Genomic DNA, 23,928 nt, shown 5'->3' with positions numbered 1-23,928 from the left:
TGGATATGGAAAACGTTGATTTTTTTCTTTTTCTTTTTCATCATCTGAACTTTTTTCAGCTTTTATTTAAGATTTTATGTTTTTTCAATTATCTCATCGTCTTAGCTAGGTAACCAATTGAAAGTTTACAAATATTTCCACTTGAGAAGTCATCTCTGTGGCTCATAGGCCATAGCTATCTCTCTAGAATAAAACGAATCCCAACAATTAACTACTGATTACTGCTTGCAATCTTTTCAATGAAATATTTTTTTGTAAAGAAAATCAAAATTGTTTCACAGATCAATAGATATCAATGAGTTAAGAGCTTCAAAATCTGAGTACTCTTAAGACCCCGCGAAAAGTATAAAGCCCGCCCTGCCTAAAGTGGAGGCCCTAGACCATGGCCTTAATGGCCTAAGGCGTGCCCCGCCTATCAGTGTAAGTTCAACCAACTCAGAGTGGTAAGTTCACGATATAATAGGATGTGGAAAGACTGTTTCGGAACTCCCTAAAACTAAAAACGTAAACGTAGTCAAAGAAAGCAAGAAAGATACTTATAATACGTAATTTCATGTTTACCGCTCGCTCTTGATGGAAGAGAACAGGAGCTGCCTGTGGCTTCTTTTGATGGCCAAGTCGCAATCTCCCCAATTTCCTTGACACAAAACCCCATAAAGCATCAAAGATGCGATGCATAACATCCTCGACAATCACAGTCACCACTGCTACAACGACCACATGCCAAATCTCCATCTCTCTCTCTCTCTCTCTCTGAAATGTTGGGGAAGACTATTGTTGTTGCCAAATCTCCATCTCTCTCTCTCTCTCTCTCTCTCTCTGTCTCTGTCTCTCTGTGAAATGTTGGGGAAGACTATTGTTGTTGCTTGTAACCGGAAGGCAACAGGGATACTTGTGATGCCTAACCGCGTGGAGGTGATATCGTTTGGGGCAATTGAACAAGTCTAATTGGTTAATGGTTTGAGTCTTGGTCATTGTACACGTGTTTTTTGGGTTCATACGAGACTTGACTCCATATTTAATTGGTTATTCGTTGGTGAACGGCTTGATTAAACCACTAGGGGTTAAAGATTGCGTAAACCATTTTTCTTCGGACTATTTGCAGAGGCGGCTCTATGCAGGGCATTGCATGGTCAATTGAACACCCAAACAATTTTTTTTACTTAGAATATATGTAAAAATGTTGTGTTAATTTTTTTTTGAACACCCAACTTAAATATCATTGAACACCCAATTCTAATAGTCTTGAACATCTAACCCAAAAAAATTGAACACCCAACTCAAAACTAATTGAACACTCAATCACAACTCAATTATAGCCCATTAATCTAGATAATTTGAACACATAACACATTACCTCAAATAAAGCTTCTAATCATTATTAAAACATTGAAAAAAGAAAGAGAAAATGAAGAATTTATAGGCGTAAAAGTATTATGTTTTTTTTTTTTTTTTTGGTCTAGTTAGCTTTTAGAATTACAAACAAAGCTTTAAAAAAAATTCAACTACATTGCAAACCCCATTAACTTGAATAATATTCTTCGAATTTAAGACTGCGATAGGAAATCTCATCATGTCATCATAAAGAACGACAATTTCGAGAAGGTCAGTCCCAACATACTCGCTATAATTTCTTTCAAAAGATTTTTAGTAGATTAAAATGGTTCAATGTTGGCACAAAATATGAACTCATATAGAACAACTGTAAAATTTTACCCCCTCCATTCTCAAAACACTGTCTACTACGCAATACAACTACTTTCAAAAAAAATATTTGTTAAAAAAATAGTATCTATTTTTAAGTTCTCATTTCGCTTGGTAGTTAATTTTTTTAGAATAGATGTTATGTTTTTCTGCCGCACTATTTATACATGTATCATTGGTTAATAGATCAACTGGTAGAGTTAAGATAAATGTTGAACACCCTATTTTAAATTCTTGGAGCCGCCACTGACTATTTGTTAAGTAAGCTAGTACATTTTGAGCGTTGTCAAATGCTAAGTGGATGCTTTGAGCAAGTGTAAACAATATTTTGACACCAAGTGGACTTGCTCTAATGTCAAAAATGATAGAATTCACTAAATAATGGCACCTAATGACAGGCCAACCCATAACTTTGATCACCTACCCTATCCTTTGCCTCAAAGATCCATGAAGTCATGACTTAGATTAGAGCCATTTGACTTGTCCAATAGTTGACTAAATTGGAAACAATCATGTGATTTAGATTCAAGATGAACGTCATTGGGATTTAGACACCCAAAAACAAGCTATATAAGATAAAATTATACCGTAAAGTTTTGGCCACTAGACTTGCATATCCTATGTTACCCTATCTCCTTGCCACGTAGTATAGACTCTTTGATTATGATACATTGATGTGGAAATCGGACATCAAATAATGTTTCCCTTACGTATCAAAATCACATGGGTCTCCAAATACAAAGGGGTCCAAATATTTTAGTGCTTAACCCTGTCTATATTTCAAAATGGTTTGGACCATATTTTCAAACATAAAAATGCAAATGGGTGACCCAAAAAGTTGAAATTCCACCTCCACAGGGCGGCGCAAAGTTAAAATTTCATTGCTGCAGGGCAGCACAAAGTTAAAAATCCCATTACCATAAGGTGGCGCAAAGTTAAAATTCCATTGCCTCGGGGCGGCACAAAGTTAAAAACTCATTGCCGCGGGGTGGCGAAAAGTTACAGTTCCATTACAAAGTTAAAATTTCATTGCTACAGTGCGGTGAAAAGTTAAAATTCCATCGCCACAGGGTGGCACAAAATTGAAATTCTATTACTGTGAGGCGGTGCAAAGTAAAATTTTCATTGCCGTGAGGCGGCATAAAAAAGGGCTGGTGAGCGGTTCTCGTTAAAAAAAATTGGTTCAGCAACCCCAAAAATGATTTGAATTGTCTTCGATGGCAATCTGCTGTATTTTTTTTTTTGCTAAAGGCTTTAAAAAAAGTACTCCTAATTAAAAACTGTAGATACAATTTTGAGAAATTTTGAAAGAATTGTATTTAGACAAATAGTTTTGAAATTTCAAAAACTATAAATATAGTTTTTAAAAATCAGATTTTGTGTAAAAAACAGTTTTCTATAAAAAAAAAAAAAAAAACAGTTTTTTAAAAAACACACTTTATTTACTTACAGTTTTTAAAAGTTTTGAAAAATTGTTTTTTGTAAAAAAAATGTTTCTGAAAAAAAATCTGAAAATTACAATTTTTTTACTTTGAAAACATTGTTGAGAGAGAGAGAGAAGGTTTTTGTGTAATGTTGATGTACTTGATTGAGAGATAAAATTTGATTATTGACAAAAAGTTGCTAGTTTTGATTATTCAAAAGCCAAAATTTGATTAGTTGCTAAGTTTGGTTATTCCAATGTGAGCACTTTTTTGAGTAAATATTGTTAACATTGGCAACATTTTGGTTTTGCTTATTCCACTATAGATGCTCAAGTCTTGTATAATTCTAAAAGTGGTCTTAGAAATCATTTTCCTCATTCTAAATTGGAAGCTTTTGATTCTGTCATTCCGTGACTCTAAATTTAGATCAGCAAAAAAATTAGATATTTTGACACATTTGAACTTGCTGCAAAGTCAGAAAGCTTAAGCTGTGATCAGAGCAATTCAAAACAAATTATTCAAATCTTCAAAAGGTCCATTTCACGGCCAACTAGTCGACTAAAAATGCTAAGCTAAATAGAATTCACATGATCAAAAGAGGCAAGGCTTGAGAATATATGTTATTCCCATCGTTTGAAACTAATTGAATAATCAGTTCGACAACTTTGATTGATTAAACAAAATTCAGAGCAACAAAATATGTGAAACTACATTGACTTGATTCCAAGTTGAATTTGGATACGTAGGCAACTCGAAGCGTTCGCGCCGAAGCTAAAAATTCCTAACACATTGACTTGATTCCGATATTGAGCTTACTCCTAATACCATTTTGGACCAGTTGAATCGGATACGCAAGCAACCCTTTCAAATGGGTGGGGTTACAAGAATTAAAATGACTTAGGATTGGCATATGATTGGTAAAAGGGTAGGTGACAACCTAGCACGTTAGCATTCTACCCTTCGCTCCAGTAAATCCAGCCGAGTATCAATAACCTTAACGCATCCAAGAAACCTCAAGAGAGACAACTATAGTGAGACTCCAAATAGATTAGACAACAAAACCTAGGATTGCCCCTAATTTCCCGAGGGACAGACAATAATTTCCGACAACAAATTATTCATGCATCACCAGAAAAGACATTGTTGATGCAGGATAAAAATAAGACAGCAAAGCATAATAAGAAAGGCCAGAAGTTCTATTGTTCTCTTTCAAATTCTTACGTTCTGAATCATGACATGTTTAAAACATATCCAAACCTACGAGATTCTTCAAAAACCAACAAGAAATAAAGGCAGCAAGGGAACCAAATATCCCAGACAAAACTGCAGACATGCTAGAACATAATGCAAGACATGATTGAACATGATAATGCCACTCACAGACGCCTCCCCCTTCTGCCACCCTTTCTGCGAGTACTGTCTGTGGGAATAGGAGTCACATCCTCTGCAACAAGGGAGATGATAAATTAGCAACCATTCATCCAGAGAGTTGCATACACAAATTGACAATTTCATTAAGCATTATGCAGTGAACATGGAATGAAGTCCTATTATATCTAATATCTATCAGGTTTTGGGAGCAATAATATGTAACCTACCGAAAGGGCCAAGAAATTTGGGAAGTAAAACACAAGCAAACAAAATTTGTAGTGGGATATTCCCCTAGTAAAATCAGGAGTTCCAAAAATGAAGGCAATAAAGCTAAACAACCCGAAACCACTTGGTTACCTGTGGTGGCCTCGGTTGTTGTGTCGGTAAAGGTCCGAGGTCTACATAATCTATGCCTTGTGAGTTTCGGTTCGTAGGTTGCTGAGTGATAGCGGATTTGACCTTGTGTTCAGTATAACGCTCGGTGCATAGCTCGGAAGTGTGCTTCAGCTTCAGAGCTCTCGGAAGTGCTCCGGGTCTGGTGACTAAACCAGCTTGGTCCCCCCATAAACACGTGTCAGCAGCAATGATTTAGATCAGGACGTGCTCCGTGGCCGTCCTCCTCCCGCGTCATGAATGACGTCACCCGAGGCGGTTACCGAGCGTACGCCCCACGCACTAGTTTGAAGGCCAAGGAACCCTAGGTCTATAAAGATGAAGGGATGCTCATTACGAGAGGTATGCTATCTTTCCCTAACCCTAGATCTATATCCACCCTTGAGATCTGACTTGATCGTCGGAAGGTCACTGGGCTATTCCAGCCCTAGTGGCTTGTTACAGGTCCAAGAGCAGGAAGACGGACCAGCGGAGGAGAAATACTAACTCAGGTCAAGGTCCCATCAAATCGAACCCCTACAGTTGGCGACCCTGCTGGGGACCTAGCCATTCTTTCAACATCCACTTCCCCCTTTCTGCTCCGTTCAGCGTTCCTGAATCAAACATGGTTGAGATCGACGACGCGCATCATGGTGGTACCGCCCACGGGCTCGGTTCCCTCATGGACCACAGCCTGGCTTCCGGCGGAGCCACCGCCCTTGGAAAGACCCATGTATCCGTCGGAGTTGGTGCCGAAGCGTCAATTCCAGACGCAGGCCCATCCTCCGAGCTCCACTCCTACATCCGCCATCTTGAACGGAAAATCGACGATCTCACAACCGTGATGGACCGCGACAGACACGTCCGAGACGAGTTGGCGGAGATCAAGCACCTCCTCCAAATCTCCCCATGTCATTCCTCCGAGAGTCGCGGCGGAAGGAAGGACCGTCACACCCCCGCTCACAGTCGTGAAGTCGATCACCTGCTGGAGCACAGATCCCACCCCTCAGTCAAGGATCGTCTCGAGCCACCAAGACCGGCAGACGCTCGAGCCACGAAGGACACATCGCATAGGGATCGTTCCCATTCCCCTATGCAGCTTTGAAGGAGACCATCGGCTTTCGAAAGGCTCGGTGCTGAGAGCGTCTTTGCCTCTTCCACCCACTCGGTCCGAGTGGGCAAGACAGGCCGGGAATCTACCCCTAGCCTCACAAGGGCGGCCAGAGGAGATGACCTTGTGAAGTTCCAGACTAGGGGATACCGCGAGCACCTGAAGGGCCCCCGAACCAGAAGTCCCATCGTCTCGCACCCCGACGGCGCACACAGCAGAAGCCCGGTCACTGAGCGCCTCGAGCCTTCCGTTTGGGACAGCTACCGCCATCACCACCGAGAACGCTCTCCTAAGAAGTCGGTTACTGTTGCTCCAAAAAGAAAAGAATATGAACGATTGGACAAACTTGTCCCCAAAAAGCGTACAGCGACTGAGTGTCCAGACGGCCCCGACCGTTCGATCCGACCTCATCGCGACGCGCGACTTACACGACTCACGACCTCTCCCTTTACAAGAGAAATCGACTCGGTTACCCCCCCCCCCCCCCCCAAGGGATTCACCCAACCCAAGTTTGCCAAATACGACGGCAAGACCGAGGCGTACACTCATTTGGTTCAGTACAAGCTTGTCATGTCTTTGTTTCTTCGGAATGAACCCTCGGACGATGCCTTCTTGTGCAAAGTGTTTCCTGCAAGCCTCGACAACCTGGGCCTCACCTGGTTTAATCAACTCCCGGCTCGGTCAATTTCCTCGTTCGATTCCCTCTGTGATGCCTTCATGGCCCGGTTCGTAACAAACAATAAGCACGAGAAGGAGATCGATTCCCTCTTGGCCCTCCGCAAGAGGAACGACGAAACGCTCCGGCAGTACGCCAGCCGTTACTGGGAACTATTCAATGAGATAGAGGGTTGCGATGGCGTCATCTCAGCCCGAGGATTCAAGCTCGGTCTCACCTCCCAGGACGAGCAAGTCTATGACGACCTCGCTCGCCATAAGCCAAACTCTATGAAGGACCTTATGACTCGTATTGAGGGTTGGTGTCAGCTCATCGAGTCCAAGGCGGAGAGAGGCATCGGGAAATCTACGAGTTCGAAGACATTAACCACCTCGGTATCCACACCGGTTCCCACACCTGTCCCAATACCGAAGAAACAGGTCAATACCATCAAGCAGTCGCAGAAAATGGGACCGAAGCCAAGTGATTTCAACGCCGAGAAAACCGTCTTCACCATTCCCATCTACCGAATCATCGATCAAGTGAAGGATCAGCCTTTCTTCTCCTTCCCAAATCAAAAGCTAGGGACCGACACTACAAGAAAAATCGCATTTTATAGCGTTTGGAAAACGCTATTAAATGATATATACAGCGTTTTTCCAAACGCTATACTTGCCGATGCTATTAAAAGTCTTAGACTTAAGACAGCGTTTTTTAAAGGCTATAGAATGTAGACTTTAGACAGCGTTTTAAGAACGCTATAGAATGTAATTTTTCTACAGCGATTTAAAAACGCTATAGAATGCAAAGTTTTTACAGCATTTTAGGAACGCTATATTAGCCAAAAAATTTGCATTTTTAAAAAAATTCTATAAATACCAATATATTAGCATTTTCAAATAAGATCATGGTAATTTCATTTAAGAAACAAAAATGATTTATTCTATTCAACACCAATTATATCCAAATGTCAATATTGAATAAACAATTCAACCATTGAATAAAGATTCATTATATTAGCTTGGGAAACAATTTTCCAACAAAAACTACATAAAAGTGTCTGACTAATTGGACTCATTGAAAAATAACTAACGTAATTCTGTTTTCCCCTACAAGCTTTTACAAATGTAAAAGCTTTCGCAAACAAGCCGTCTATGTTTTTTTAGATCCGGGTAGTGCCGTGAACCTTAATAAGTAAAACCCTTTTCCCGAAACAATACTTGCATGTACAAACCAACCACAACCACCCCCAGTTCAAAAGCTGAAAGGCTATCAAATTACTGATCATGAATCTTCTGATCGTTGTATTGTGGGCTCGGGCTCATCAAGAACTTTAATCGGCCTCCAACCGGATTCTTCTCTAGGCAATCTCAATGCAACAAAGTGCAGAGCATCACTTTTCACCTGATAAACGTGACATGCCCATGAATATGAATTTGGTGCTGACCAAATCTTTTGGTCTTCAAATACTGTCTCCTCAGCAATTGATTCAGCCACACAGTACACTAAATCAAAATCTGGCTCTTCAAAACTGGGCACAGCTATGCATCCCGGAGAAACATAACCGTCTGGAGCACGTGGGTGCCATATGGATATGGGGTTTGCAAAATTGTCCAGGCAATTCCTCCATACCTGCACAACTGTTGACACTATTATTCCACATTCCGAACAACTCTGGAAATCAACATTCCTCATTAGCAAAAGTGAAAGAGAGAATTGAGTAGGGGTTCTGGCTTGCATGTATGTTCAAGTTGATGAAGACATTGCCACTTCAAAGGAAAAAGAAACAGGTGTGTGCACGTGCGTATATGTGTGCTTGTGCATTTAGATCTTAATGGGTTTCCTCAGAAACCATGCATTTTGGATCTTTTGTGAAGGGAAAAGAAAACGACAAAGTAAGGAAAATGCTACATGTGAAGACAATTTAGGATGCAAATATACTAGCTTGCACGGGAAAGAATAGGTGTCAATTTTGTAGAGATGTGAGCACGTGAGCTGGTGCATGTGTGCTCTTGTTTTCCGGGAAGAGACAAGAAAATATAAGAAACAAAAGGCAAAGGAACTAGTTATGGACAAGTGTCATGTTTTTAGATTTATTGGACAAGTCGGGTTGTACAATAAAGAAGGAAAAGGGGTGAGGAATTCTCTCCCATCTTGGGATATAGAGGGGAACAACAAAAGAGGTTTAAAGGGAAGTTTTGGTACACACAAAGGAAGGGGGAAAAAAGAATAAAAGGGGGAAGCTGGTAGAGGGGAAAGAGGTAGGTAAATAGAGAGAGGAAGGTTCAAATACCAAAAAAGGTTCAAATACCCCACAATTAATTGTTGTTTTGCAATATCATCCAGCCTCATATCCAAGATATTAGGATCATCCTTTATAACCAGCTTCAAAGGACCAGTGAATACAGGCTGAAAAGTGCCATAGGACAAGCCACTAGTGAAAAGGAAAACCAGAATATATGAGAAGAGAGGAGTTATGATTACCCTCCTAATCCATGAGTTCAGACAGCTTGCCTCAGGGAGAGTGACACCAAAATGACGAAAATAGAAAAGAAGAATGAAATAAAAGGACAATGTCTATGGGAAGTCCTGTTTTTAATTAGCTTGCATAGCCAAATGGCAAGTATTTGAGAGGCCCCAAAGGGCCTTACATTAGTTTCGGAGGCACTGTAATATTGATGTTGGGACAAGCTCCAACACTCCCCGTACGTGTGACCCTTATACGCATGATTGACCGGAAAAAGATATGACACACCAGAAGGATAACAAGGTGCACCTATGCCACAAGCAAGGGGAATCCTAGCAAATCACTGCTAATTGAAACAAAGGGCCAAGCTAGAGTAAGCTTTGATACTATGCTAAAGATTCCCACTCAAAAGTCAAAAACAAATGGCAATGAGTGAAGCCACAAGGATCATATTATAGTTTAGGGGACCATCTTATCCATGGAGGACAAGCTCCAACAACAATAAACACAAAACTTGGCATGTAATTATCCATCCATCAATAGCATACACTATATCCAGACCACAACTCATAAAATTCAAACAATATTTTAGTATTCAAAATATGGAGTGGATATAGCATATATCAAGCATAGCAATTCATGTTTCCCCATAAAAGAACCATTTCTGAGAAATTATATCACTTTCAGCTGATATCAAAAGACTCCACATATTAAAATACAGCACTACACATTCCTCAGAGGTGACAAGTTAGGGACAGCAATAAAAAAAAGCAATTGCCAAGACACTCTTAGTGGCGACAGACATCCTAGACAGGTGACAAGTTTCACATAAATAATGTGATTAAGAGACTTTATAGGAGAATCATCTAACAGAAAAAGTAAACAAAACATTTCAACGTCAGCCGCGTACAAACAAGCAATAAAAGAATTCTTACTCTATACGTATCTCTGGATCAACTTGCATGATACTAGAATTTTACGGAAGCTGATCTAGTTGAAGGTGGTTATAGAAAACCACAAAAGCTCAGATACTTGGCTCATGAATGCTAAGCCTCCAACACTTATCCGTTACCTATCAAAACAAAATAATCGAGTATATAAAATATCATCCTTTCACATGCCACATGGTAAAATTTCAGCTGTGGAAATGCTATTAAGAAACATTACCCATATGTACACATATGGATAGACCTGGACACCATCAGGGTTCTCATTGCGAATTGTTATAGTCATCTTGAAAACAGGATGGTGCATATCAATGGTCTGTTTAGGTGCCAACAACACAGGCATTGGTGTCAAAGGGAGCTGGTTGTCAAGCTGCAAGTACCCCAATATAACCTTGAACCTGGATCAATGAAACGTAAATTCGGCTCAGCGAAAAAGCATCATAGTCACAAGAACATGGGACTAGACAACTGGAAAGTAATTGGCAACATCTTACTAGTATTAGGAAAAACATTTTTCCTTCATGGACCACGCTTAGATTTATGAAAGTGAAGACGAAGACAAATGCTAACAACAAAGGAAACGTGTGGAACTTATGGTTATCCTCATCCTCTTGAATTTATTGTAACTTAGTTGAAAGTGCAAAACTACCTATCTGGGAACTATGGAACACAACATAACAATAACTTAATAGTAGAGAACTAGAGATATCCATTTATGCAATATGCCTAAATGGAGGGAAAAACCACCTCAAACCAAATGTAGGTCTTACATTTTGGAGAAGCATTACCTTATGAAGCACATAAAGAGCACTAGTACAATAAGGTATGTCAATAAGGCAAAACTTAGATAAAAGGATTTGACTGTATGAGTATGATTGCATCAACTGGTTTCTGTCAGGAAAGTATATCATAACCAATTTGGAGATATCTATTCTAAGCAACAAAGGAAACTTGAATGCCTTAGTTAACACAGGCTCTAACAAACAAGCCACAATCTAATCCCAAAAGTTAAGTACAATCTTTAAACATAACTTTAACAGAAAGTTTCTGCATTTTATAAGAAAGCTGGGTAAGTACAAATCTTGATAGACTGACTGGAATCACAAACTGTTGTCATACATTCTCAGCCTGCAACATATATATTAGTCTCTTTTGGAGCCATGAGACACCTTAGGTAAACAAAAACTATGAGTTTCAGTTCAGTTTGCATTAGCTTTCTGCGATGGGGAATGCAGACCCAATTTTGTTCCCTAAACGATAGCACTTGATATTAACAGGGTATGGACCTAGTTCGACTTGATTGTCTTCGCCGCCCATATAGAAACCCAAGGTATAGAGGGTAGGCCAACCATCTCATTCCACAGATTTTCTTTACTTGAAGCTTACTTCTTTGCCGAGATTATAACCTTTCTTTATATTTTTTGCTTCATACACCTCAATAAAAATAAACATAAACCTGTTCTTTCAACCACTTTGAAAAGTTTTTGGCGTGTCTCCTCAAAAGTAGACTTTTATTTTTTTGTAGATGAAGGCTTGGATTGGATTGCCTTAGCTCCTCTTGATATATCCTAAAATAGGAAAAAAGAAGAAATAGAAAGTGATTCACACACTTAAGCTACAAATTCAGCATTTAAAGTTCCATCAAACTTACTCTAACTATGGTTCCACAATTGCTGTATTGAATAACACATAATGATGTGCACTTTCCAATAGATCATCATTCAATGTAATTGATGTGCCAGCTGATATTGGACAACCTTCAAGAATTACATCGTTCTCAAAATCTTGAGCATGGCGTTCTTAATAATTTGCTCTCACAGGTTTCTTCATATGTCTTCTACAAAATGTCATGGACAAATGCACTCTTCTGCAAGAAATCATTCTGCTTTGCAACCTTTGGTTTCAGCAATATGAACTCATATTCCAACACTCAAGGCCATATTTTAAGCAAATAAGATACAGTTTCAGCTTTACGAACACATTTTCAGCAAGTTTCAGGACTTAATATCAAAGTAAATCCAAACCCTCTAAGTGCAGAATTTGTGCAAATACTTAAATGATTATAACATGCTAATTAATGAAGATTAAAAGCCTAGCCTTGCAAGAGTTGAAAAAAAAAAAGTCATGTCAAACTTGGTGAGGACTCTTCAATCAATGACTCTGTCTTAACCAATGCAATATGCCCGAATATGGCCTTGATTCTTCTCCAGCAATTAGTATGGAAATAGAGGTTCGATCAGAAACAAAATATATGGTATAACAAAAATAAACAATGTTAATGCAAGTAGATGCAACCGAACTATCATGTTTAGAAAGTATCATGTTTAGTTCCCAACTAGGAGGCACGAACGCAGATAGAGTCATGCAACACATAATAGAAAAAAATAAGATTCTACTAGTATTGGAAGTACCTACATGCCGTTGTTCCAATGTGTCTGTAAACTACCACAGAGTATCATACAAACTTATTCGAGCATTAATCAAACTATTTGAGTTTGAAATCAAGGGTTTCAATATTTTCGAAGCTTGGCTTCTGAAACTCAATCCCTATTGAGTTGATTTGAAGGCTGTTGGACCTTATTTGAGCCTATTCGCATCCTAATCCTCTTGTTTGCAGTAAGAATTTGAGTGGGTCATGCTCTTTTCAAGTAGAATCAAGCATGTACAGCAAAAATTAGTTGGACCACCAAAAATTTTGGGTAGAGATTACAACCCATATCATTTAGCACCTAAATTCATTATAACCTCTTCTCACCAACACACTCCTCTCATCTGTGGATTCTTTTGTTAGCTTTTTCACAGCTATTGCCTCCCCATCTTCTATTGTTCCTCTGTACACCTCTGCATACCCTCCTTTCCCAACCATATTTTCTAGTACTCAAACAATTAACGTATAGAAATCAAGAATCCAAAAGAAGAAACATAAAACCAGAAAAAAGAAAAAGAAAAAAGAAACACAAAACCAGGGAGGAAAAAACAAGTAACATAGGGGCTTTAAAAACCAATTGTGTCAGATAGAAAATATCGATCCATAGAGTACGCATGTATGCAATTTTTTTGTTTGGAACCATTAACGGAAATAGAGGGGGGAAATAATGTGAAAGCATGAAATATTTCCATGAACCTGAGACAAAACAACAAAACTCAGTACACAACGAGAACTCGAAAACTTTAAAGGGGAATTGAGCAGGGTTTTTTTTATTTCGAAGAAGGAAAATAGCAGTTTCTGCGCGCGTGCACACACAAATGAAAAATAATATACAGTAGCCCAGAGAAACCGAACCAAAATGAAAAATCAAGCCAGATAGTTGGTGGGAGACAAAGACCCATTTAGATCAGATTTTTGGAAAATTAGAGGAGAATGACCAAACCTTTGGGTGGAACACAGAACGAAATCTGGACTGAAATCCTAGCACAGCAGTAATCGAACCATCCTCAGCCAACACGAAGTGCGTTATCGCCTCTTCAACCCCAAATCAGTGCCGATAAGAAAAAACCCCCAAATCTAGTGCTCCTTTCTCAAACCAGAGCAACTAGCCAGAAAAACGGCGATGCTAAGTCGGAAAAATGGTGTAGATTCTCCGACGACGGCAGCGGGGAGGTGGAGAGGAGGAGGCGGTAGTGGTTGTGATGAAGGAAGGGATCGTTTTTGTGAGGCTGTTGGAGGATGAGATTGATAAGTTCAAGGTGTTGAATAAACATTAAATGCTATCTTTAGTGGGTTTTTAAATTTAGAAGTTAGTGGAAAATAAAAGGTCAAGAGGCTTTGTAGCTGAAAGGCCAAGGGGTGCGTTTGGAGTCTTCTACAGAGAGTTATGGCAGTTTTAGCAAGGAAGGGTCAGAATTTACTGTTCTGTTTTAAAGCTGTTTTTAATACGAATTTTAAGAGTCTTGTTTAGCACTATAAATAGAGTACTATCCGGTTGTAAGTTAGTGGGGAAAGAAATAAAAGAAAGAAAGTTTGATTAGTAAGAAAGAAAGAACTTGTTTTTTGTTTCTCTTCCTTCCACCGAAATAGTTATCAAATTTCTACAGTTTGGTATCAGAGCCAATGGCGAATGTGACGGGTCAAATGCCGTTACCACGACTAACGAAGGCGAACTACGAGAACTGGAGCATACAAATGAAGGCCTTGCTCGGTGCGCAAGATGCATGGGAGGTAGTTGAAGACGGTTATGAAGAGCCGGCTGCAAACACCAATCAGACGGCGAATCAGCTAAAGGCGTTAAAAGAAACGCGTATGAAAGACAAGATCGCTCTCTACTTCCTGTTCCGAGCTGTTGACGAGTCGGGCTTTGAGAAGATTGCCGGTGCAACTACTTCAAAAGAAGCGTGGGACATTTTAGCAAAAGTGTTCAAAGGTGCCGACCGAGTCAAACAAGTGCGTCTCCAAACTCTTCGTGGCGAGTTGGAGAGCATGAAGATGAAGGAGTCGGAAACTGTATCTGACTACATCACGCGTGTACAAGTCGTGGTGAAACAACTCATTCGTAATGGCGAAGCGTTAACCGATGCGCGAGTTGTGGAGAAGATTTTGAGATCATTAACCGACAATTTTGAGAATGTGGTATGCGCGATAGAAGAGTCAAAGGACCTTGCGACGCTCACAGTCGACGAGCTTGTCGGTTCTCTCGAGGCACATGAACAACGTAAGAAGAAAAAGAAGGAGGAGACACTCGAGCAAGCACTTCATACCAAGGCGTCAATCAAAGACGAAAAGTTACTCTATTCTCAAAACTTTCGAGGTAGAGGTCGTGGCCGTGGAGGTCGTAACAATGGTCGCGGTGGTGGAGGCCGCGGTCGAGGTGAATATGACGAGAAGAAGGGGCAGTCAAGCCAACAAAATTGTCGAGGTAGAGGACGTGGTCGTGGGAGAGGCGGCCGGTCAAATCATTCAAATGTCGAATGCTACAACTGCGGCAAGCATGGGCACTACGCAAAAGAGTGCAAATCAAATATCGAGTGCTATAATTGCGGTAAGTATGGGCACTATGCAAAGGAGTGCTATTCCGAGAAAAAGGTAGAAGAAAACGCGAATCTAGTCGCGGAAGAGGAGACAAGAGAAGATGGTGTACTCTTGATGGCCTACAAAGATACCGTTTCCGATAACGACACAATATGGTATCTCGATACCGGCGCTAGTAACCACATGTGCGGGCACAAGCACCTATTCAAGGAGATGCGAGAGGTTGAAGATGGACATGTGTCGTTCGGAGACGCGTCAAAGATCCAAGTAAAAGGCCAAGGTACGGTTTACTATTTACAAAAAGGTGGTACGGAAGGGTCAATCGAGAATGTTTATTATGTACCTGATCTTAAGAGCAATATTTTGAGCATGGGTCAACTCATGGAGAAGGGATACTCGGTATTCATGAAAAACCGGGTACTACAATTGAAAGACAATCAAGGGCATCTGGTTGCTCGAGTCGAGATGGGAAGAAATCGGATGTACAAACTGAATTTGAGAATGCGAGAAAAATGTTTGCAAGTCAACGTAGAAGACAAGGCGTTGCTGTGGCATCTCCGTTTTGGTCACTTACATCATGGTGGTCTAAAAAAGTTAGCAAAGAAGAACATGGTGCACGGGCTGCCGGACATGGACTATGAGGGCAAATTTTGTGAAGAATGTGTGCTTGGCAAGCAAGCGAGAACCTCGTTTCAGAAAAAGGCAGAATATCGAGCTAAATATATTCTCGAATTGATTCATACCGACATATGTGGACCAATCACCCCCGAATCTTTCAGCGGTAAAAGGTACTTCATTTCCTTTATCGATGATTTCTCACGAAAAACTTGGGTTTATTTTTTGAAAGAAAAATCCGAGGCATTCGAGGTGTTCAAAAGGTTCAAAGTAATGGTGGAGAAGGCAACTGGCAGACACATCAAAGCCGTACGATCCGATAGAGGCGGTGAGTATACCTCGACGGCTTTTATGGAGTATTGCGAGGAGCAAGGCATAAGGAGATTTCTAACCGCACCATACTCTCCTCAACAAAACGGTGTGGCCGAGAGGAAGAACCGGACTATTCTCGACATGGTTCGATCAATGCTCAAGAGCAAGAAGATGCCGAAGGAATTCTGGGCAGAAGCCGTGCAATGTGCCATCTATGTACAAAATCGATGTCCACATGTGAAGTTAGATGATCAAACACCACAAGAGGCATGGAGCGGACAAAAGCCGACAGTTTCTCATCTCAAAGTGTTCGGTAGTGTGGCTTATGCACACGTACCGGATCAACGAAGAACGAAGCTCGAAGACAAAAGCAAAAGGTATATTTTTATTGGGTATGATGAGAAGACAAAAGGGTACAAGCTACTCGACCCAATAAGCAAGAAGGTGATGGTGAGTCGTGATGTGCGAGTAAATGAAGCAAGCGAGTGGGACTGGAATAATTCGACGGAGGTAATCATCGAAGTTGGAGAATCATCAGTCGTTGCACCAACAAGCATACCAACAAACTCTGAAACTACCGATAACGAAGATGAACCACGACAACCCAAAATGCGAAGTTTGCAGGATTTGTATGATTCGACAAATGAGGTACACCTTGTATGTCTTTTGGCAGATGCTGAAAATATCAGTTTTGAAGAGGCAGTGCGAGACAAGAAGTGGCAAACTGCCATGAACGAGGAGATTAAGGCGATTAACCGCAACAACACATGGGAGCTAGCAGAATTGCCGAAAGGAAGTCAGCCTATTGGTGTGAAGTGGGTGTTCAAGAAAAAGATGAATGCTCAAGGCGAGATAGAACGGTACAAGGCGCGACTTGTTGCGAAGGGATACAAGCAAAAGGCAGGAATCGACTATGACGAGGTATTTGCTCCTGTTGCAAGAATGGAGACAATCCGATTACTCATTTCACAAGCTGCTCAATTCAAATGGCCGATATTTCAAATGGATGTCAAGTCGGCATTCTTGAATGGTGTGCTCGAAGAAGATGTCTATATCGAACAACCACCCGGGTACATGAAAGTCGGAGAAGAGAAGAAGGTGCTAAAATTGAAGAAGGCGCTTTACAGGTTGAAGCAAGCACCGCGGGCATGGAATACACGTATCGATTCATATTTCAAAGAGAACGAGTTCAAGCAATGTCCCTACGAGCATGCCCTTTATGTAAAGAAGAATGGAGGTAACGTGTTATTTGTTGCTCTTTATGTCGATGATCTCATTTTTATGGGTAACAATGATGAGATGATAGAAGAGTTTAAGGGCACAATGACACGGGAATTTGAGATGACAGATTTGGGCTTGATGAAGTTTTTTCTTGGTTTGGAGGTTAGACAAGCAGAGACGGGTATTTTTATATCACAGGAGACATATGCAAAAGAGATTTTGAAGAAGTACAAGATGACAAATTGCAACCCGGTATCAACACCAATGGAACCAGGTGCAAAACTCTCGAAGTTCGATGGAGGAGAACGTGTCGATGCGAGTAGATACCGGAGTTTGATAGGAAGCCTTCGCTATCTCACATGCACAAGGCCGGATCTTTCATTAAGTGTTGGCATTGTAAGTCGGTTCATGGAGGAGCCGGTTCATTCACATTGGAAGGCGTTGAAACGAATCCTACGGTACATCCAAGGAACGGTGTCACTCGGGTTGTTCTACTCAAAAGCAGAAGATTACAAATTGGTTGGCTACTCCGACAGCGATTGGTGCGGAGACATAGACGATCGGAAAAGTACCGCGGGATATGTGTTCTTTATGGGAGATACTGCGTTTACTTGGCTTTCAAAGAAGCAACCGATCGTGACGCTCTCGACGTGTGAAGCTGAATATGTGGCGGCATCTTGGTCTGTATGTCATGCGATATGGCTTAGAAATTTGTTGAGCAAGATGGAGCTAAAGCAACTAGGTGCAACCGTGATTCAAGTTGACAACAAATCAGCAATTGAGTTGGCAAAGAATCCAGTGAACCATGAAAGAAGCAAACACATCGACGTTCGTTTTCACTTTATCCGAGATCATGTGAAGGAAGGAAGTGTGGAATTGGTACATGTGGCAAGTCAGGATCAAGCTGCCGATATCTTCACAAAACCGCTACCGAAAGTACTTCTCGACAAATGCAAGAAGATGATTGGCATGAAGGATGGTAGAAGCATTTAAGTTTATGGGGGAGTTTTGTTGAATAAACATTAAATGCTATCTTTAGTGGGTTTTTAAATTTAGAAGTTAGTGGAAAATAAAAGGTCAAGAGGCTTTGTAGCTGAAAGGCCAAGGGGTGCGTTTGGAGTCTTCTACAGAGAGTTATGGCAGTTTTAGCAAGGAAGGGTCAGAATTTACTGTTCTGTTTTAAAGCTGTTTTTAATACGAATTTTAAGAGTCTTGTTTAGCACTATAAATAGAGTACTATCTGGTTGTAAGTTAGTGGGGAAAGAAATAAAAGAAAGAAAGTTTGATTAGTAAGAAAGAAAGAACTTGTTTTTTGTTTCTCTTCCTTCCACCGAAATAGTTATCAAATTTCTACACAAGGCGCCATTTTTTCCCCCATCGATTGGAATTTCAGAGGTTTGGGGATTTCCCACCGAGTGATTTTGTTTCCCACCAAATGAGATCGTGGGTGTACGCTATAATTGAGTTAAATGAAAACGCTATTAAACGTCTTCCGTGTTACTACAGTACCGGACTGCTATCTTAACTTCTAGACAGCAAGTATTTGGATCTCTATGACAGCATTCTTGGATAAACGCTATTAGATTATGCTACAAAAACCCATATGTGTTGTAGTGCGAAAATGGGAAAATCCCATCGTCCGAGCTTGGACTTCGTCATCTATATACCATCACTCACAGATGCCTCCCCCTTCTGCCACCCTTTCTGCGAGTACTGTCTGTGGGAATAGGAGTCACATCCTCTGCAACAAGGGAGATGATAAATTAGCAACCATTCATCCAGAGAGTTGCATACACAATTGACAATTTCATTAAGCATTATGCAGTGAACATGGAATGAAGTCCTATTATATCTAATATCTATCAGGTTTTGGGAGCAATAATATGTAACCTACCGAAAGGGCCAAGAAATTTGGGAAGTAAAACACAAGCAAACAAAATTTGTAGTGGGATATTCTCCTAGTAAAATCAGAAGTTGCAAAAATAAAGGCAGTAAAGCTAAACAACCCGAAACCAGTTGGTTACCCATTGCAAAAGTACAACAAACAAAAAAACAAAAGCCTAGTAAAAACAAGCTGAAAGGAGAGGTTTCTTCATACCATTGCGACCAATTTTCATGCCTGAACGAGCAAGAGCACGGAGGGCAGACTGGGCACCTGGACCAGGTGTCTTGGTTTTGTTACCTCCTGTAGCGCGGAGCTTAATATGAAGAGCATTTATGCCAAGCTCCTGCATTCATCATAGATTAGTAGAGTCCAATAGATGTCAGTTCAAGTAATAATCAATACATTATACATTCAATCATGCATATAAGCTTAAAGTGTGTGGAGAGAGAGAGAGAGAGAGCAATGAAAAGGAAAACACTACAGATGCCAGTTGGTAAAAAAGGAGTTGAGGGAACTACTCTCCGTTCTTTATGCAGCTATGCTATTACATTCAAGAAGAAACTTCATTATTCAACCACTCTATCCAAGGGTCATGTGCATGCTCAATCATGTTTGTCTAGCAGAAAAAATGAACGGAAAACGCAAAGACCTTGCATCGTTGCGTAACATCTTGGGCTGCAAGCATGGCAGCGTAGGGTGAAGATTCATCCCTGTCAGCCTTCACTTTCATACCACCTGCATTGGAGAAGCACGAAAACATGTCAATGGCTAAAGAGAGGATTAGCAAAAACCATTGAATTGTAACTTCGATATAAGACTTGGAGCTGAAGTTTAATCGCAAGATGTACATCAGCTGAAAATCTGGTGCTCACATATAATATACAAAAGGAAAAACACAAACAAAATCGTATGTTTTCTGTATTAAACAACATTTGCTTTACTGTTTTACAATAGTATCTTAAACAGGATATGACCCACTGTCCAGAACTCGAGAAAATTTGTACCCCGCTCCCCCCAAAAAAAACAGCCAATTGAAAGTTGGCATCAGAATTATCGGGTAGTCTGAACTCCAGACCATGCAGTATATTGATAATTCTGACCAACTCATGTGGTTTTTAGAGTTTGTAGATGAGGTGTCTATATGTTATACAATTTTATTTCTCACACAAAAATTAATTTCCATCATTAAATTTGTCACATAAAAATTTATGGCTCGAAATTTTACAAAACCGCAATTTGATTTCCACACTGAGAGTTATCACACAAGGCACAGCTTCTCTAGAAAACAATGGATTGAAACAAGAGTCGTTACATCATACCAGTAATGCGAACAAGCGTTTCTCTTCCAGACAAATCAGTCACATGCTGTAACATACACATAACAGTAATAAATACACGGCCCTCAACGCACTTTAAAACACCACCGTAATAAGTAAACATAAACATAACAATAATAAGTAGACAGCCCTCAACAAACTTTAAAACATAGTAAAAAAATGGTACTGTACTCACGATGAATGTCCAACCGTTATATAAAAACAGCCAGTTTTTGGCATGGCATAATTTCAATTTCGGACACATTTGCCCTTTAATTTCGGCCAATTTGCAAATTGCCCAGGCCATTCGGATGCCAATTTTGCCTCCTTACCATATGAGTGGAACAAACGCAGCCACGTAGCCCTAGCCCTTGAAAGGGCGGCGTCTCCCTACTCTCCAGTGTACATACGGAGGATTCGACGAAGAGAGAGAGAGAGAGAGAGAGAGAGAGAGAGAGAGAGAGAACAGAGGAGGAGGAATGATCGCCGGCCACCACCGACCCACGCACTGGCAGTGACGACCGCCTCCACTACCAGTAGCGTCCACCACCACCTTCGATGACCACCGGCGCACCCCTTCGAAAAAATCGCCTCCCCCAGCCTCAACCCTTCGCAATCACTGGTGCCAAACCCACCTACTGCCAAGGTCTCTCTCTCTCTCTCTCTCTCTCTCTCTCTCTCTCTCTTTGTGTGCTCCTCCTCAACTTCAGTTTTCCGCTCTACGCATTGATCGAACCACGAGAAATTAGGGTCTAATGTTGATGTGAAATTGGGGATTTACCGATGTGAAATTGATTTCATGTTATTATACTTCAAAGTAGATCTGCTCTGAAGAATATACGAATATTTGTACGAGTTCTTCCATTTCTAGGTAGATTTAGGTTCATGCATATCTGGGTAAATATCGGTGAGTATGAGACCTACTTCTCTGCAGATGCTTCTCTACAGATGGTGGCTTTCCTTTGGGGTAAGAAATTACTACGTGCTTATGAGTAATTTTTATTGGTTTAATCAACCAATTCTAGGCGGTTTCTAATTAGGCTAGAATTTTGAGGCATGATAGTCATTGCTTGGTTATATGCTTATTTAATGAAAATTACCATGCTTGTCTCTGTCGTAGAGTATTATACCTGTGTCTTGTGTCTGTACTGATGCTTCTTAGCTACATGCGGGTTTATTTGAAGATTTGTAGAAATTATGGGTCAGTTATCTTATTGCATTTGGTATGATTGTCCCTTTCTTTTAGTAGTTGAATACCTTTATGTTTGACTTTTAGAGATTGGAGAGTATTTGTGGTCTGTGATAGTGTTTGTACTCTTTCTGATGTTAGGGGTTTGTTGTCCCCCCTTGTCATTCTTTTGTTTGTCTTTTCCAGAAACATAATTTTAGTTTCAGATCCAAAATGTTACCCCTTATGGAATGAAGCGTTAGGATTATGCATTATACCTAAATGTTAGCACTCCAGGGATGCTAAAAATTATAACGATTACCTTTATGCACAGATTTAGGCAGGGTTTATGTGATCTAGCAACTGGCTATAACTGACGAGTTACTGCACACAATGAAGGTGGGACCGGGATGGATCGACAAAAGATCTGTGACAATGTGATAGAAAGAAGAAAGACCAAAGAAGTGTAATGCTAATGAAAGAGATAACACACAATAAAAGACTAATAATGACCCTTTTTTTAATCAGCAAAGAAAGATAGAAGGTGTACCCTAACTAACACTAAGAAACACAATGTGTAAACTTCCCTTACTAAATTAAATAAATAGCAATAGCCTAAAGATACTATTTCATTCAAAAACTAGAGCATTATAAGATTCCTGGTTCCACCAGCTGTATAGGATGCGACATTGACCAACTGCATTGATGGATGAAGGTGCTTTCTTTAATGGACTCCATTGGGATTACAATAACCGATCTGATGTGTGCAGTCGGCGAAAGAGGATTGTCTTAACCAGTACGTGGCCCACAAGTATGGGGGTCATAACAACTTTCACGGTTCGCATTGCCAATCTTGTAAATTGATATTCGTCATAAACATGAAATGGGATGCTTGATGTCATGCTCTATAACATGATTTCCATGAAAGGAACTTCAGTTAAACGTGATATTAACTTGATGTGTTGCTCCACTATAACTTTGAAGGCCTATATCTTTGACTATGCACCAGCAAGCTGCACGATCAACAATTTAGTTTCGCACTGGTTTTAGCAAAATAAGATATTAGTTTTACTTATGTTTTATTTTCTTATTCTTTTGGGATCTTCAATATGCTACTCATACTGGACTAAACACAAAATAACAGAACTATTTGGATCTTTCTTGCTGCTATAGTGTCTGAATTAATTTTTTGCAGGATGGTGGAATCTTAAATCGAGTTATGTGCTTAATTTATTACCTAATGCAAGAGTTGAATTAAAATTAATAAAATTGCTCCCTTTATTGGGCTCAACAATGTCTTTCCGACCATTGTGGAACTACTACTAGGTGGCATCTATTCACTCATTCATCATGAAACTATATTTTCAAAGTACTTGCTAATGCTCTTGCTGTCAATTGTGTTTGTCAGTGAAGCTGTGGACTGTGAATTTGTTTTAGAGAAGTCTTGACATATATAGTCTTTCTTTCTTTTTGTGCTTCCTGTTTGTCTTTTATGTCCTATAGCAATGAAATCAGTGACTCTTCTACCCCCTAAAAGAATCTTCGCACTTTTTTCCCTTCAGCCCCGTAGTTCTTTCATGGAGTCGGCATTTGTTGCTGACAATTGCTGTGTTTTAAGCACAGAAAGAGGATGTCCATCATTCGATTATATCTGACATTCAGAATGGAAACTCAGAAACAAGGAGGCGGCTGGCTGTATACTGTTTGAAGGTGCATATAGTTTTTGTATTTTGGTGCACATTTTAGTATAATTGAATCCCTTCTCTCTTTTTTTCTTATTATTTATTATCAGTGATTGAATTGAATCCCTTCTTTCTCATATGTAATAGCAACTAATGAGTTGGATTAGTTCCACTTATTCAAAGTTTAAACATCTACCCTCCTCTTTTTCCTTAATATAATTCCTTGTTTTTTTTTAAGAAAAAGTAATGGTTTAGCCACTAACCTTATGGGCAAAGTGGTGTCTGATTGCTTTGTCAATATTTAAGGGCACTTTGTCTTTCTGGTTGCTGAGAAAGGGGCAAAAATACACAACCAGGAATGTTAGTATGGCAGGTAGATCTGAATGTCAATAGAGTATCTGTGCGTGCTATTTTTGTAGTGACCAATGTCATAGCTTAGCAATACCTATTGGTCTTTCCTCATAAAAAAAGAGAGTTAGAAATAGCATCTGGATCCATATAGTGTCAATTAGGTTAGCTATTCTTCGAAGTTTATTACAATTAGACTCTTCATTGTGCACCTAATTTTTAACACCTCCACTGTTAAATCAGGTGCCATGAGTCCTTGCACTAATGCCAACACCTCAATGATTTTTTTTCCCTTGTGGATATTTAGGTAGTTCAAACAACAACAAGGCTCATGAAAAGGGGTCTTTTAAATAAATTGAGCCGC

General features: G+C 40.1%; 2 protein-coding genes across 3 annotated transcripts in view; both read right to left on the bottom strand.

Moving 5' to 3' along the window:
- The window catches only part of LOC131310383 (uncharacterized), a 156,241-nt gene that overhangs the window by 48,875 nt on the left and 83,438 nt on the right, over positions 1–23,928 (bottom strand). The window lies entirely within an intron of this gene.
- On the bottom strand, positions 4,307–20,440 carry LOC131310388 (small ribosomal subunit protein uS11). 2 transcript variants are annotated; one of them, XM_058337377.1, is made up of 4 exons: positions 20,370–20,440; positions 19,700–19,785; positions 19,264–19,393; positions 4,307–4,572 (listed from the first exon to the last, which is right to left on the bottom strand). In XM_058337377.1, exons 1-4 carry the CDS (start codon positions 20,428–20,430, stop codon positions 4,505–4,507), a joined length of 345 nt encoding a protein of 114 aa, XP_058193360.1. In that variant the 5' UTR covers positions 20,431–20,440; the 3' UTR covers positions 4,307–4,504. The 2 variants fall into 2 exon arrangements, with proteins under 2 accessions (XP_058193360.1, XP_058193359.1); XM_058337376.1 differs by lacking the exon at positions 4,307–4,572 and adding an exon at positions 18,833–18,906 and having other exon boundaries at positions 20,370–20,439.

This window comes from Rhododendron vialii, chromosome 12a (assembly GCF_030253575.1).
Source record: "Rhododendron vialii isolate Sample 1 chromosome 12a, ASM3025357v1".
NCBI lineage: Eukaryota > Viridiplantae > Streptophyta > Magnoliopsida > Ericales > Ericaceae > Rhododendron > Rhododendron vialii.
This window is presented reverse-complemented; position numbering and strand designations above follow the sequence as displayed.

Excerpts from the sequence above, each read along its gene's own strand:
- LOC131310388 (XM_058337377.1), bottom strand. The coding sequence starts at position 20,430 with ATGTGTATGTTACAGCATGTGACTGATTTGTCTGGAAGAGAAACGCTT. Across the intron at positions 19,394-19,699 it reads ATGTTACGCAACGATGCAAG|GAGCTTGGCATAAATGCTCT; the intron begins GTCTTTGCGTTT and ends TGATGAATGCAG. Across the intron at positions 4,573-19,263 it reads CATGAAAATTGGTCGCAATG|AGGATGTGACTCCTATTCCC; the intron begins GTATGAAGAAAC and ends CCCTTGTTGCAG.